At 44.7% G+C, this 16103-nt stretch overlaps 1 protein-coding gene across 1 annotated transcript in view; it reads left to right on the top strand.

Annotated features, from left to right (window-relative positions):
* Positions 1–16103, top strand: part of TDRD9 (tudor domain containing 9) — a 106527-nt gene that overhangs the window by 79541 nt on the left and 10883 nt on the right. The window contains exons 33-34 of the mRNA XM_010851310.1: positions 6134–6272; positions 11021–11139. Of these exons, the coding sequence (XP_010849612.1) occupies positions 6134–6272; positions 11021–11139 (258 nt within the window). The remainder of the gene's footprint in view (positions 1–6133; positions 6273–11020; positions 11140–16103) is intronic.

Below are 16103 nucleotides of genomic sequence, written 5' to 3'. Positions count from 1 at the left end.
ATGGAGAGGGTGCGTGGATTCAGGAGAACTCTGGGAGATGGAAGTGGCAGGAGCTGGTGGTGGCGGCGGGAAGCAGCAGGCTTTTGTGCAAAGGGGATGCAGGGCTCTGTATTCTTGGTGTGTGTGATTGTTCTGCGGTGGGAAGGTGGGACAGACATCTTGAAGCTTTTACTGGGTGCTAGACATCTTTCACAGGTCACACGTGAGTTTATAGCCCTTTCTCCAGAAATATCACTTATAAGACTTCACTGGGGAGGGAATTCAAAAGTAGGGGGAAAACTATACATGATAAAATACTCTTTACATTGTCTTGTCATGCAGTGAGAATTAGAAACCTAAGTAATGGCTTAGTAAAAATACTTTACTCTTTTTATAACTAGATATACTCTATTCTTTTTGATATAAAAACTGGAGGAGAAAATGCAAAAATGAAATTAGTTGCTGCTTTAGGGGTTGGCAGAATTTAGGATTTTCTTGGTCACTTCTTTTAACATTCAAGCAGGGCTTACAGACTTCCATGGGCTTCCATGGTGGCTCAGACGGTAAAGAATCTGCCTGCAATGTAGGAGACCAGGGTTCAATCCCTGGGTCAAGAAGATGCTCTGTGGAAAATTCTTAAAGAGATGGGAATACCAGACCACTTTACCTACCTCCTGAAAATCTGTATGCAGGTCAAGAAGAAACAGTTAGAACTGGACAGGGAACAACAGACTGGTTCCCAATTGGGAAAGGAGTACTTCAAGGCTATATATTGTCACCCTGGTTATTTAACTTCTCTGCAGAGTACATCATCCAAAATACTGGGCTGGCACAACAGCCCCAGGGAAATTCCTAAATATATTTTTACTATTATCATTTTTAAATTAAAAAAAATTTTTAAGTTCTTTATTACTCCTTTAATTTTCATTTTTATAACCTACTATTACCTTGCAAAAAAAGACCCTATTTTTAAAGCAAATTTCATATATATATTTTTTCTAATTTTTGTGATTGATTTTGTTCTGTATTTTTAATATTTTTGAGAGTCTAACCTGTATTGTAGATTTTTAATCTTTGCTTTTTGATATTTGTTATCAATTTTGTGATAGCTCAGTTAGTAAAGAATCCACCTGCAATGCAGGAGATGACTCTAGTTCAGTTCCTGGGTTGGGAAGATCCCCTGGAGAAGGGATAGGCTACCCACTCCAGTATTTTTGGGCTTCTTTGTGGCTCCGCTGGTAAAGAATCCGCCTGCAATGCAGGAGACCTGGGTTCGATCCCTGGGTTGGGAAGATCCCCTGGAGAAAGGAAAAGCTACCCACTCCAGTATTCTGGCCTAGAGAATTCCATGGACTGTATAGTTGACGTGGTTGCAAAGAGTCAGACACAACTGAGCAACTAACACACTTTGTACCTTTAAGAATCGAATCTTTAGTATTCATTTTCACTTAGGGGTGTGATTAATGGCTTGATTGCTCTCTCCCCTTTTTGACTCTCCCTTTTCTCCCCCAGGTCACCTCTATCTCCTCCACCTTCTCTTCTTGACTTATCTCTGTGAATCTCTCTGGGTATTCCGAGCTGTGGAGAACACTTAGGGAACTGATTACTGGCTGGATTGGTCTTTCCACTTTTGACTGCCTGTCTTCTCCTCCTGGTCACCTCTGTCTCCCTCCCTCCTCTTCTCTATCTCCTTCCATGTAACTCTGTGAGCCTCTCTGGGTGTTCCAAACTGTGGAGAGCACCGAGGGAACTGATTACTGGCTAGATTGCTGTCTCCCCTTTTGACTCCCCCTCCTCTCCTCCTGGTCACCTCTATCTCCCTATTCTCTTCTCCATGTAACTGTGAACCTCTCTGGGTGTCTGTCGCTGTGGAGAATTTTTTCACCATTAACCTAGATGTTTTATCATCTGTGCTGTATGGGTGGAGAAGTCTTGAGGCTACTGTAAGAATAAGACTGAAAGCCAGAGACAGAGGCTTAAATCCGAAACTTCAGAACACCAGAGAACTCCTGATTCCAGGGAACATTAATAGATGAGCTCACCCAAAAGCCTCCATACTTAACACTGAAACGAAGCTCCACCCAAGAGCCAACAAGTTCCAGAGCAAGACATACTACACTAATTCTCCAGCAACTCAGGAACACAGCCCTGAGTGTTAAAAGACAGGCTGCCCAAAGTCATGCCAAACCCATAGACACCCCAAAACTCACTACTGGATACTTCATTGCACTCCAGAGAGAAGAGATCCAGCTCCATCCACCAGAACATAGATGCAAGCTCCCCTAACCAGGAAACCTTCACAAGCTGCTAGTCCAACCCCATCCACAGGGAGCGAGCTCCATAATAAAGAGGAACCACAGACTTCCAGCCTACAGAAAGGGCACCCCAAACACAGCAATTTAAATAAAATGAAAAGGCAGAGAAATACTCAGCAGGTAAAGGAACATGATAAATGCCCATGAAACCAAACAAAAGAGGGGGAGACAGGGAGTCTACCTGAAAAAGCATTCAGAATAATGATAGTAAAAATGATCCAAAATCTTAAAAACAAAATGGAATTACAGATAAGTAGACTAGCAACAAGGGTTGAGAAGATGTGAGACATGTTTAACAAGGACCTAGAAGAAATAAAAAAGTCAGTAATGAATAATGCAATAACTGAGATCAAAAGCACTCTTGAGGGAACCAACAGAAGAATAACCGAGGCAGAAGAGAGGATACGTGAGGTGGAAGATAGAACGGTGGAAGTAAATGAGGCAGAGAGGAAAAAAGAAAAATGAGGACAACCTCAGAGACCTCTGGGACAATGTTAAACGCCCCAACATTTGAATCATAGGAGTCCCAGAAAAACCAGACAGAAAGGGCATGAGAAAATACTTGAGATAATAGTTGAAAACTTCTCTAAAATGGGGAAGGAAATAGCCACCCAAGTCCAAGAAACCCAGAGAGTCCCAAATAGGATAAACCCAAGGCGAAACACCCCAAGACACGTATTAATCAAATTAACGAAGATCAAGCACAAAGAGCAAATATTAAAAGCAGCAAGGAAAAAGCAATAAATATCACATAAGGGGATCCATAAGGATCCATAAGGACAACAGCTGATCTTTCAATGGAAACTCTTCAGGCCAGGAGGGAATGGCAGGATATACTTAAAGTGATGAAAGAGAAAAACCTACAACCCAGATTACTGTACCCAGCAAGGATCTCAATCAAATATGAAGGAGAAATCAAAAGCTTTACAGACAAGCAAAAGCTAAGAGAATTCAGCACCACCAAACCAGCTCTCCAACAAATGCTAAAGGATCTTCTCTAGACAGGAAACAGAGAAAAGGTTTATAAACTCAAGCCCAGAACAACAAAATAAATGGCAATGGGATCATACTTATCAATAATTACCTTAAATATAAATGGGTTGAATGCCCCAACTAAAAGACAAAGATTGGCTGAATGGATACAAAAACAAGACCCCTACATATGCTTTCTACAAGAGACCCACCTCAAACCAAGGGACACATAAAGACTGAAGGGCTGGAAAAAGATATTTCATACAAATGGAGACCAAAAGAAATCAGGAGTAGCAATACTCAGGTCAGAAAAAATAGACTTTGAAATAAAGGCTGTGAAAAGAGATGAAGGACACTGCGTAACGATCGAGGGATCAGTCCAAGAAGAAGACGGGACAGCCATACATACATATGCACCCAAAACGGCAGCACCGCAGTGTGTAGGGCAAATGCCAGCAAGTATGAGACGGGAAACTAACACAACAGTAGTGGGAGGCTTTCCTACCCCACTCACACCTGTGGATAGATCAACCAAACAGAAAATTAGCAAGGAAACACAAACTTCAAATGATACAATGGACCAGTTAGACCTAATTGATATCTGTAGGAGATTTCACCCCCAAACAATGAATTTGACCTTTTTTCTCAAGTGCACACGGAACATTCTCCAGGATAGATCACATCCTGGGCCATAAATCTAGCCTTGGTAAATTAAAAAAAATTGAAATCATTCCAAGCATCTTTTCTGATCACAATGTGGTAAGATTAGATGTCAGGTACAGGAAAAAAAACTAATAAAAATCCAAACATGCAGGCTAAACAACATGCTTCTGAATAACCAACAAATCACAGAAGAAATAAAAAAGAAATCAAAATATGCATAGAAACTAATGAAAATGAAAACACAATAACCCAAAACCTATGGGATTCAGTAAAAGCAGTGCTAAGGGGAAGCTTCATAGCAATACAAGCTTACCTCAAAAAATAAGAAAAAAAATCAAAATAACCTAACTTTACAGCTAAAGCAACTAGAAAAAAAAGAAATAAACCCCAGAGTTAGTAGAAGGAAAGAAATCATAAAAATTAGGGCAGAAATAAGTGAAAAAGAAACAAAGGAGACTATAGCAAAAATCAACAAAACTAAAAGCTGGTTCTTTGAGAAGATAAATAAAATAGACAAACCATTAGCCAGACTCATCAAGAAAAAAAGGGAGAAGAATCAAATCAGCAAAATTAGAAATGGAAGTGGAGAAATCACTAGAAAATGGAGATCATTAGAAAATGGAGAAGAATCAAAAGGATCATAACAGAGTACTATCAGCAACTATATGACAATAAAATGGACAACTTGGAAGAAATGGATGAATTCTTAGAAAAGTATAACCTTCCAAAACTGAACCAAGGAAGAAATAGAAAATCTTAACAGACCCACCACAGCACGGAAATTGAAACTGTAATAAAAAAATCTTCCAACAGACAGAAGCCCAGGACTAGATGGCTTCACAGGTGAATTCTACCAAAAATTTAGAGAAGAGCTAACACCAGTCCTACTCAAACTCAGAAAATTGCAGAGGAAGGTAAACTGCCAAAGTCATTCTGTGAGGCCACCATCACCCTAATACCAAATCAGACAGAGAGGCCATAAAAAAGAAAACCATACAGGTCAGTATCACTGATGGACATAGATGCAGAAATCCTCGACAAAATTCTAGCAAACACAATCCAACAACATATTTAAGAGATCGTACATCATGACCAAGTGGGCTTTATCTCAGGGATGCAAGGATTCTTCAGTATTTGCAAATCAAGCAATGTGATACACCACATTAACAAATTGAAAGATAAAAACCATATGATTATCTCACTAGATGCAGAGAAAGCCTTTGACAAAATCCAACATCCATTTATGATAACTCCAGAAAGCAGGCGTAGAAGGAACATAATAAAAGCGGTATATGATAAACCACAGTAAACACTGTCCTCAGTAGTGGGAAAGTGAGAGCATCTCCCCTAAAGTCGGGAACAAGACAAGGTGCCCCCTCTCACTGCTACTATTCAACATAGTTTTGGGAGTTTTAGCCACAGCAATCAGAGAAGAAAAAGAAAAGGAATCCAGATTGGAAAAGAAGAAGTAAAACTCTTACTGTTTGCAGATGACATGATCCTCTACATAGAAAAGCCTAAAGACACCACCGGAAAATTACTAGAGCTAATGAATATAGTAAAGTTGCAGGATATAAAATTAACACAGAGAAATAAATCCCTTGCATTCCTATACATGTAACAGTGAGAAAACAGAGAAATTAAGGAAACAATTCCATTCACCATTGCGAGGAAAAGAATAAAATACTTAGGAATAAATCTACCTAAAGAAACAAAAGACCTATATATAGAAAACTATAAAACACTGATGAAGGAAATCAAAGATGACACAAATAGGTGGAGAAATATTGCCACTTATTTACAAAACAGATACAGAAAACAAACATGGTTAAGGGGAAAGGAGGAAGAGCAATAAATCAGGGGCAATAAATCATATCACACTCGCAGAGACAGAGTACACGAGCACCAGGGGACTGGGCAGCACAGGGGACTCGGCTCAGCAGAGTGCTCGAACAACCTCGGTAAGCGACAAGAATCTGAAGAGGAGTATATATATTCTGTACATCCATATATTTAGGTGTGTGAGTGTGTGTACCTGAATCACTGCCATACCCCTAACACTAACATGACATTATAAATCAACTATACTTCAATAAATAAATATTTTATATATGTGCATATATATATAAAATAAGCTCAAGTTACCTCTTGAAAACAAAAAACCGAGTAGCTTAACAATTAACTTTTCTCAAAACTTCGTGTAGAGTTGATCAAGACGGCAGATGCTACACTGGCGTCCTGTGTGGCTTGGGGTGCAATCCGACCACAGGGGCCCCGGTCCTGCCAGAACATGACATGGAGCTTGCGTTTGACGTGCAGTTCAGCGTGGAGGATATTGTGGAGGTAAGGCTGCGGTTATCATGGCGTGGGAGCTCCTTCTCACTCGGGTTTTGCTTGTACAGCCGTTCAGCACGCTGAGTCTGACATGGTGCTGTTAACACAGGCTTATACCTGTGGTCTCTCTGTGATGAGAACCTTTTCACAGACTGTACTGAGCTCCATGAGGATCAGAAAGGTGGCTCAGTGGTAAAGAACCTGCCTGCCGGTGCAGGAGACATAAGTGTCGTGGGCCCGATCCCAGGATCAGGAAGGTTCCCTGGAGGAGGGCATGGCAACCCACTCCAGTATTCTTGCCTGGAGAATCCCGTGGACAGGAGCATGGCGGGCCACAGTCCATGGGGTCGCAAAGATTTGGGCATGAGAATTGATGCTTTTGAACTGTGGTGCTGGAGAAGACTCTTGAGAGTCCCTTGGACTGCAAGGAGATCCAACCAGTCCATTCTGAAGGAGATCAGCCCTGGGATTTCTTTGGAAGGAATGATGCTAAAGCTGAAACTCTAGTACTTTGGCTACCTCATGCGAAGAGTTGACTCATTGGAAAAGACTCTGATGCTGGGAGGGATTGGGGGCAGGAGGAGAAGGGGACGACAGAGGATGAGATGGCTGGATGGCATCACTGACTCAATGGATGTGAGTCTGAGTGAACTCCGGGAGTTGGTGATGGACAGGGAGGCCTGGCGTGCTGCGATTCATGGGGTCACAGTCGGACATGACTGAGCAACTGATCTGATCTGATCTGATCTGAGGTAGTGAGCACGTGTGTCCGTACACACACCAACTAGGGTTTGGGGGATAATTGCATTGAAGCAGGTGAGGGAAAAGGAATTTTGGAAAACAGTGCTTGACTGGCAACAGTTAGGCTATAGATGAAAAGAAAATGCACAACACTTTGCTCCTTGGTAAAGTTATTCTCCAGGAGTGCGAGCTCTGAAATGGCTCAGCATGTTACTGGAGTTGAACAGGTGAGGGATGTGGGCGCCAGTTTCTTACTGTGGGACAGGGCCTGGAGGCAGGCAGGAGAGGAAGGCTGGGCACACCCTGTGAAGCAGGATGACCGAGAGGCATGGTTCAAGGGTATTCGTGTCTAACTGCATGTAGGCGAGTTATATGTTCATGAAAAGTGAAAGTCGCTCAGTCGTGTCTGACTCTTTGTGACCCCATGGACTATACAGTCTATGGAATTCTCCAGGCCAGACTACTGGAATGGGAAGCCTTTCCCTTCTCCAGGGGATCTTCCCAACCCAGAGATTGAATCCAGGTCTCCCACATTTCAGGCAGATTCTTTACCAGCTGAGCCACAGTACGTTATCTCAAACATGTGCCTGAATTGCCCAGCGCTCTGAGAGCCAGAAACAAAGGCAGCCAGTAGTCAGCCACGAACAAACCCAGGGCCTGACGGTAGTTTCTGATAGGATTTTCCAGTAAGAGGATCTGGGGTTCCCCAGAGAAATGGGCAGAGGAAGTATGTGAGCCCGGGGCTTCTTGTAGTGCCGGGAAGTGAAGATGCCCTCAGGAAGCAAGGGCCCGCCGGTGCCAGGGCCGGAGCAGTTAGGGCCAGAGAATAAATCGTGTTGTGTTGGATGATAACCCAAGAGTGTCCGGGGATATAAACCAGTGATTGAATAAACAAATGAGGAGAAGAGACCAATCTTCTGTCCTGGAGAATTCCCAATAGCACTCGAGCGGTGCAGCTGAAACCTCCCCTTCCCCTCCCCCTGCTTTAGGGGTGGACTAGACTTAGTGACCGGCTTTCACTAAGCCTGGCAGAGACTGCCTGGGCTCAGTGGCCAAGGCCAGCATCGCCAGTGACCCGTCGTGGTGGTGGCACACACATCCTGATGTGATGGAGTGAGAAGGGCCCCCATGTCTGTGGGCTTCTCCCCCAAATTCACCACCCCAACCTAGTCATGCGAGAAACATCACGTAGGCCCAAACTAGGGGGCATCTCCCAAGATACCTGACTCCTCAGGACTGTCAAGGTCTCAAAAGACAGGAAAAGCCTGAGAATCTGGCCAGGAGCAGGAGGAGGCTGGGGAGACGTGACTGCAGGTGCCGTGGATTGGGTCCAGGAATGGGAAGAGGATGCCAGTGGAAAAGCCGGTCAGAGCCAGGTGTCAGTTAACAGTGTGGTGCTCAGGTCAGGCCTTGGCTATGACTGGTGGGCCGTGGGATTGTGTTGTGACAGCTGTCAGTATCAGCATTCATTTTTAAAAAAAGCTTACCAGAGTTGGTTAATTTCTGTGTAGCCGTTTTAATACTGAAGATGGAAAAGAAAGCAACATTTTGGTGCGTTATGCTTTATTTCGAGAAAAGTAAATGCAACTGAAATGCAAACAAAGTTTGTGCAGCACATGGAGAAGGTGCTGTGGCTGAGCGATGTGGTAAAAGTGGGCTGCGAGGTTTTGTGCTGGAGACTCGTCTCTGGATGATGCTCCGTGTCAGGTAGATCAGTTGAAGTTGATGGTGATCAAATTGAGACCTTAATGGAGAAGAATCAACGTAATACCATGCAGGAGATAGCCGACATACTCAAAATATCCAAATCAAGCATTGAAAGTCATTTGCACCAGCTTGGTTATGTTAGTGAGTATGATATTTGGGTTCCATGTAAGTGAAGAAGACCTTCTTGATTGTATTACTGCATGTGATTCTTTACTTAGACATAACAAAACCATTCTGTTTTTAAAACAAATTGTGATGGGCTCTGAAAAGTGAATCCTGTGCATTAATGTGGAACAGAAAGGATTATGGGGCAAGTGAAATGAACCATCACCAACCACACCAAAGGCCGGTCTTCACCCAGAGAAGGCGATGTTGTATTTATGGTGGGATTGGAAGGGCATCCTCTATTATGAGCTCCCTCTGGAAAGCCAGACGATTAATTCCAGCAAGTACTGGTTCCAGTTAGACCAACGGAAGGCAACACTTGACGAAAGCATCCGGAATTAGTCAACAGAAAACCTTTAATCTTCCATCACGATAACACAGACAGTATGTTTCTTTGGCGGCCGGGCAAAAGCTGTTACAGCTTGGCTGGGAAGTTCCAGTTCATCCTCCGTATTTGGGAGACACTGCGCCATTGGATGTCCATTTATTTTGGTCTTTACAGAATTCTCTTAGTGGGAAAAATTTCAGTTCCCTCCAAGACTGTAAAAGGCGCCTGGAACAGTTCTTTTCTCAAAAAGATAAAAAGTTTTTGGAAAGATGGAGTTACGAAGTTGCCTAAAAAATCACAGAAGGTAGTGGAACAGAACAGTGAATACATTGAACAAAATTCTTGGTGAAAATGAAAAAGGTGTCTTTTATTTTTACTTAGAAAACAAAGGGACTTCCCTGGTGGTGCAGTGGGTAAGAATTGCTCTGCCAGTGCAGGGGACTCGGGTTCAGCCCCTGGCCTGGGAAGATCCCACATGCCTCGGAGCAGCCGAGCCCTCGTGCTGCAGCTGCTGGGGCCTGCAAGCCACAGCGAGAGAAGCACGGCGATAAGTCTGGGCGTCGCAACGAAGAGGCGCCACGAGCCAAGACTAGAGAGAGCCCGCGACAGCAGTGAAGGCCCAGCGCCTCCGAGAATGAGTGAGCCAGTGAGCAACCCGAAGGAGCCTCCCAGCCAGCCCAGTGCTCTAAGTTGTCTCTAGGTTACCTGTAACACCTGCTGCTGGTGCTGCTAAGTCGCTTCAGTCCTGTCCGACTCTGTGCGACCCCAGAGACAGCAGCCCACCAGGCTCCCCCGTCCCTGGGATTCTCCAGGCAAGAACACTGGAGTGGGTTGCCATTTCCTTCTCCAATGCATGAAAGTAAAAAGTGAAAAGTGAAGTCGCTCAGTCATGTCCGACTCTTCGCAACCCTATGGACTGCAGCCCACCAGGCTCCTCTGCCCATGGGGTTCTCCAGGCAAGAGTACTGGAGCGGGCTGCCATTTCCTTCTCCAATTCATGCAAGTGAAAAGTGAAAGTGAAGTCACACAGTCATGTCCGACTCCTAGCGACCCCACGGACTGCAGCCCACCAGGCCCCTCTGTCCGTGGGATTTTCCAGGCACGAGTGCTGGAGTGGGGTGCCACTGCCTCCTCCCCCTGTAACACCTAACACAGCGTAAATGCTCTGGAGATAGTTGCCAGTGTTCAGTAAATTCAAGTTCTGCTTTTTGGGACTTTGTGGAGTTTTGTTTTGTTTTGTTTTTCTGAGTGTTTTTGATCCAAGATTTGTTGAATCCACAGATTATAGGGGCTTCCTGTGTATAAGATACAAGTAGGTTTTGAACAATGTAGCCCCATGGGCTAAACTATTACATTCTAGAACAGAAGTTTAAAGAGTGTGCTTACACGGAAAAGTCTGAACCCTCCTTGCTGGGTTTTTTTTTTTCCCTTTTGTCATTGTTTCTTAAATTATGATAGTTGGTGGCTCAGACAGTAAGAATCTACCTGCAGTGCAGGAGACCTGGGTTCAATCGCTGGGTTGGGAAGATCCCCTGGAGAAGGAAATAGCAACTCACTCCAGTGTTCTTGCTGGAAATCCCATGGACGAGGAGTCTGGTCCAGGGCCACCGTCCACGGGGTCGTCAAGAGTCTGACACGACTGAGGGGCTAACGCTCACTTCACTGGTGTCATTTTTGCCTTGATCATTTGTTCCAGAAACCATACTGACAATAATTGTGAAAATATTAAGTTGAATGTTTATGAATTACTTAAATGTAGATTGAGATTCAGTCATAGTAGAACCATGTGAGCATGTACCTTGCCGTTTATTTACAGATTAATATTCTCAGAGCTGCTGTCAACAAGCTTGTGTGCGATGGACCGAATGGATCGAAGTGTCTTGGGCCGGAAAGGATCGCGCAGTTACAGGATAACAGCCGCCAGAAACTTTTAGGGTGAGCTGTGTGGCCACACGGGCTTCCTTCTTAGCCGTCTGGACCTTGGGTGTCTTGCCTTGTCTGTGATACGACGCAGTGTGCTGGGTTAAGGCTCTGAAGTGGGGACGTGTCTCCGAGGTGCCAGGACAGAGGCCTCAGCTTCCTGGGAGCAGCAGGCTGTGTCCTGGGTGGCCACTGGGAGCCGGGCAGGAAGCAGGGTGGTTTGAAAACAGTGTAATAAAGAGAGCCTTTCAAACTGCACCGGCAGGGCAGAGGGAGTCCACGGTGGGCACCTTGAGGGCAGAGAGATGAGGGGCCCCAGGCTTGAGGACCACCTCACAGGAGTTGGGCCCCTCTCGTGAGCTTCCCAGCTGGCTCAGGCTTGCTGCTTGCTGGACTCCCCGTTGACCAAGGCCAGCCAGAAGCCCTGCAACCAGGGCCCTCACTGGGGCAGCCCGTGAGGTCAGGTCAGCCTGGAGGTGTCAGAGGAGGCCGAGGGGGAAGGACACGGTGGGGAGGAGCAGACAGAGGCCCTCGGCACGTGGGGTCCCGCAAACCACTCTCAGCCCCTCTCCCTGCTGGCTTCACCCCTTGCCCGGCCCGGGACGGTGGCCTGGGCCGCCGGGAGCCAGCTGAGGACAGTGAGCAGCAGGGTGCCAGGCACAGTGCTGCCTCTGCGACTGCAACAGAGACTGAGGTGCGCTTTACGTCAGAGTTCACACACGCGCAGCACAGAAGCCATCTCAGTATGTGTGCCCCGCGGACGCGCCACGTGGTCAGCAGCGGAGCGACGCCGTGCTGTAAAACACTGGAGGTCCTCATAACACTGAGAGACCCCCAGCAAGATCCGCGTGGAGGAGCGGCTGTCTCCACGTGTTGGAGGCCCCTGTCCCGGTGCGGCTGTGCTCTGCCCTGCGTGTCCTAAGGGCACCTCCCCACCCCCAAGGCGGGCAGCCAGTCCTGACTTGCTGGGCGCCGCATGCGGGGAGGGAGGTTGGGTGCAGTTCAGTGGTTGTTAGTAAGCGTGTGGAGTTGTGCTAAGCACTATACGACTCTGTTACAATGTTTCTGTCATCCCCAAAGCTTGCTTATAAATAACCTTAGAACAGAATTGTGGGGATAGCCACACAATGCTATAAATCTACTAAAATTATTAAATTGCATACTTAGAAATAATTAGTTTATGGTATATAATGACCTCAAAAAAGCTGTTTTTAGAAGCAGCAGTTCTTCTGTCCATTTGTCAGCATCTCCTGTCCCCACCCAAACTCCAGGCAACCACTGGCCTCTTATGGTCTCCATAGATTTTTCTTCTCTGAAAATTATTTATAATTGACCTAATGACTTTAAAAACCTGGCTTCATTTGTTTAGCCGAGTGTGTTTGAGGTTCATCCGTGTTGTGATGTGTTTATCCTCTTTAATGACTGGTGCTCCTCCGTGTGCGTATGTCATGCTCCTCCGTGTGCGTATGTCACGCTTCGTCTGCCCATCCACCGGTTGTTGAAATGCTTGGCTTGTTTGCAGTATTAGGCTTTTTGAGTAATGCTGCTCTGGAAAGGCACGCAGCCTTTAAATGGATGTGTATCTTCTTCTCTCTTGGGTAGATATCTAGGAGTGGAAGTGGTAGGTTGTATGGTAAATTTGTTAATTTTTTAAGAAATGGACAAGCTGGTTTTCAAGCTGACTCCCATATCACATCCCTGCCAGCAACGTGTGGCCGTTTCCTTTTCTCCATCCTTGCCTACACTTGGTTGTGAGTTTTTTATTGTAGTTAATCTAGTGGCCTTACAGTGCAGTTCAGTCTCTCAGTCGTGTCTAACTCTTTGCGACCCCATGGACTGCAGCACACCAGGCTTCCCTGTCCATCACCAACTCCCAGAGCGTGCTCAAACTCATGTCCATCGAGTTGGTGATGCCATCCAACCGTCTCATCCTCTGTCATCCCCTTCTCTTCCTACCTTCAGTCTTTGCTAGCATCAGGGTCTTTTCCAGTGAGTTGGTTCTTTGCATCAGGTGACCAAAGTAATGGAGCTTCAGCTTCAGCATCAGTCCTTCCAGTGAACATTCAGGACTGATCTCCTTTAGGATGGACTGGTCGGATCTCCTTGCAGTCCAAGGGGACTCTCAGGAGTCTCCTCCAACACCACAGTTCAAAAGCATCAGTTCTTTGGCGCTCAGCTTTCTTTATGGTCCAACTCACATCCATTCACGACCACTGGAAGAACCATAGCCTTGATAAGATGGACCTTTGTCAGCAGCATCTGTGCTTTTTAACTCGCTAAGTTGGTCATAGCTTTTCTTTCAAGGAGCAAGCGTCTTTTAATTTCGTGGCTGCAGTCACCATCTACAGTGATTTGGAGCCCAAGAAAGTGAAGTCTGTCACTGTTCCCATTGTTGCCCCATCTGTTTGCCGTGAAGTGATGGGACCCGATGCCATGGTCTTCGTTTCTTGAATGTTGAGTTTGAGCCAGCTTTTTCACTCTTCTCTCTCACCTTCATCAAGAGGCTCTTTAGTTCCTCTTTGCTTTCTGCCGTAAGGGTTGTTATCTGCAGATCTGAGGTTATCGATGTTTCAGATCTTTCACATTTTTTTAATTGGGTTGATTGTCATCTCATTACTGAGTTGTAGGCGTTCTTTCTAAATGCTTGCTGAAAGTCTCTTATGAATATGTAATTTGCAGATACTTTCCCCGTCATGTAGTTTGTCTTTTCGTCTCCCTTTTATTTTCATATTCTGAAGAGCACACAGACTTAATGTTGATGATGCTACTTCATCTTTAGTGTGGCGTATGCTTTTGGTGTTCTATCCAGTGTCACACAAGTGTTCTCCTCTGTTTCCCTCTCTCATATTTGTGCTCAGTTGCTCAGTCATGTCCAACTCTTTGTGACCTCATGGACAGGCTCCTCTGTCTGGAATTTTCCAGGCAAGAAAACTGGAGTGGGTGGCCATTTCCTTCTCCAGGGCATCTTCCTGGCCCAGGGGTTGCACCTGTGTCTCGTGTCTCCTGCACGAGCAGGCGGTTCTTCACCACTGCACCACCTTCTTGTGTTTGGGTTTTGATCCGTTTTGAGATGATATTTGAATGTGGTATGACATGTAAGAGGCTTTGAAGTTTGTTTTTTCACATACGAACATCCACTTGTTATATGTTACAACATAATTTGCTGAAGAACTTTCTTTTCCCTCATTGAATTACAGGGGCACCTGTCCAAAATAAACTGGCCGTGAGTGTGAAGGTTTATTTATGAACTTCCTGTTTTGTTCTGTTGACTTATGCGTGTTTTAATAGTAATTCTTGAAATTGAGCAGTGAGCCCTTGTGTTTCGTTCTTCTTTTTCAATGTTGCTTTTACTTTTCTAGATCCTTTTCCTCTCCACATGCAAGTTGGGCTCAGCTTGTCAATGTCTACAGTGAGCCTTGCAGGAACCGTGATAGGGATTGTGGTGGATCTGCAGATGAGTTTGAGGAGAATTGCCATCTTAACAGTATTGAGTTGTCTGGCCCACCAAGATGGAATGCCTATTAGATATCCTTCAGTTTCCCTGAACACTTTCTGTGGTTTTCAGTGTGCAGTGCTTGCACTTTTGTTAAATTATTTCGAAATATTTTTGTCTTTTTGATGCTATTGTGAGTTTAAATAATTTTCTTTATTTTTGCATTGTTCATTGCTACAAATGAACAATTGATTTTTATATACTGGTCTTTTATCCCGTGACCTTATTAAATGGTTAGTGCTAGTAGTTCTTGTAGACTCTTTAGGATTTCCTATATACAGGATTATATCTATGAGTAAAGACAGTTTTACTTCTTCCTTTCCAATCTGTATGCTCGTAATTTTTCCCTTGTTTTATTCTGCTGGTTAGAACCCTCAATATGTTGTTAAACAGAGGTGATGAGAGCACATGTCCTTGCCTCGGCCCCTGTTTCAGGGAGAAGCCTTGTCACTCGCTGAGTGTGGCGGTGGCTGGAGGCATTCAGCAGAGGCTTAGCAGCAGCAGACGCTCTCCGTCCGGTTGGAGGGGTTCTCTTCTGTCCCTAGCGTGCTGGCAGCTTTGATTGGGGAAGGATGTCACATTTTGCCAATGCCTTTTTTGTGTCTGAGAAAATTGTGTTTTTTAAAATTTATATAGTGTATTAATTGCTTTTTGGATGTTATAACTAGCTTTGCATTCTTGGGATGAATTCCACTTAGTGTGTAATTCTTTTGATAAGCTCGTTTGCTATTTCTGTTGTTAGGGTTTTCCCTCTGTGTTTCTGAGGCTTATTCACTGGTCTTAAGTTTCCTGTGATCTCTTTGTCAAATTTGGTATCAGAGCGGCACTGGCTTCACAGAACGAGTTTAGGAAGTGTTTCCTGCCACTCTGTTTTCAGAAAGAGTTTGTATAGGATCGATATCATCTCTTTAAATATTTGATTGAGTTTACCTATGAAATCATCTGAACTTGGACTTCTCTTTGTGGGGAGATTTTAAATTACTACTTCAATTTCTTGTGTTTTAGGTCGATTCAGAGTTTCTATTTCTTTTTAAGTCAGTTTTGATAATTTGTGTCTTTCTAAGAATTTTACTCAGTTTGTGTAAATGAACTAGTTGGCATACAGTTGTTCAGAATCTTCTCCAGGAACCCTTTCCTCTGTATAGTCAGAAGTCACGCCCCCCTTTCTTGCTTTGGATTTTGTGTGTATTGCCTCTCTTTTTTCTGGGTTAGCTTAGCTAAAGTTGATCAATTCTAGTGATCTCTTCGAAGAACTAATGTTTGGTTTTGTTGATTTTCCCCCCTAATGTTTATTTTTTCTGTTTCGTTGATGTTTATCTCTGCCTGGAAAATCCCATGGATGGAGGAGCCTGGTGGGCTGCAGTCCATGGGGTTGCCAAGAGTCGGACACGACTGAGCGACTTCACTTTCACTTTTCGCTTTCATGCATTGGAGAAGGAAATGGCAACCCACTCCAGTGTTCTTGCCTGGAGAATCCCAGGGACGG

The sequence above is a fragment of the Bison bison genome, unplaced genomic scaffold (assembly GCF_000754665.1).
Source record: "Bison bison bison isolate TAMUID 2011002044 unplaced genomic scaffold, Bison_UMD1.0 scf7180017864302, whole genome shotgun sequence".
Taxonomy (NCBI): domain Eukaryota; kingdom Metazoa; phylum Chordata; class Mammalia; order Artiodactyla; family Bovidae; genus Bison; species Bison bison.
This window is presented reverse-complemented; position numbering and strand designations above follow the sequence as displayed.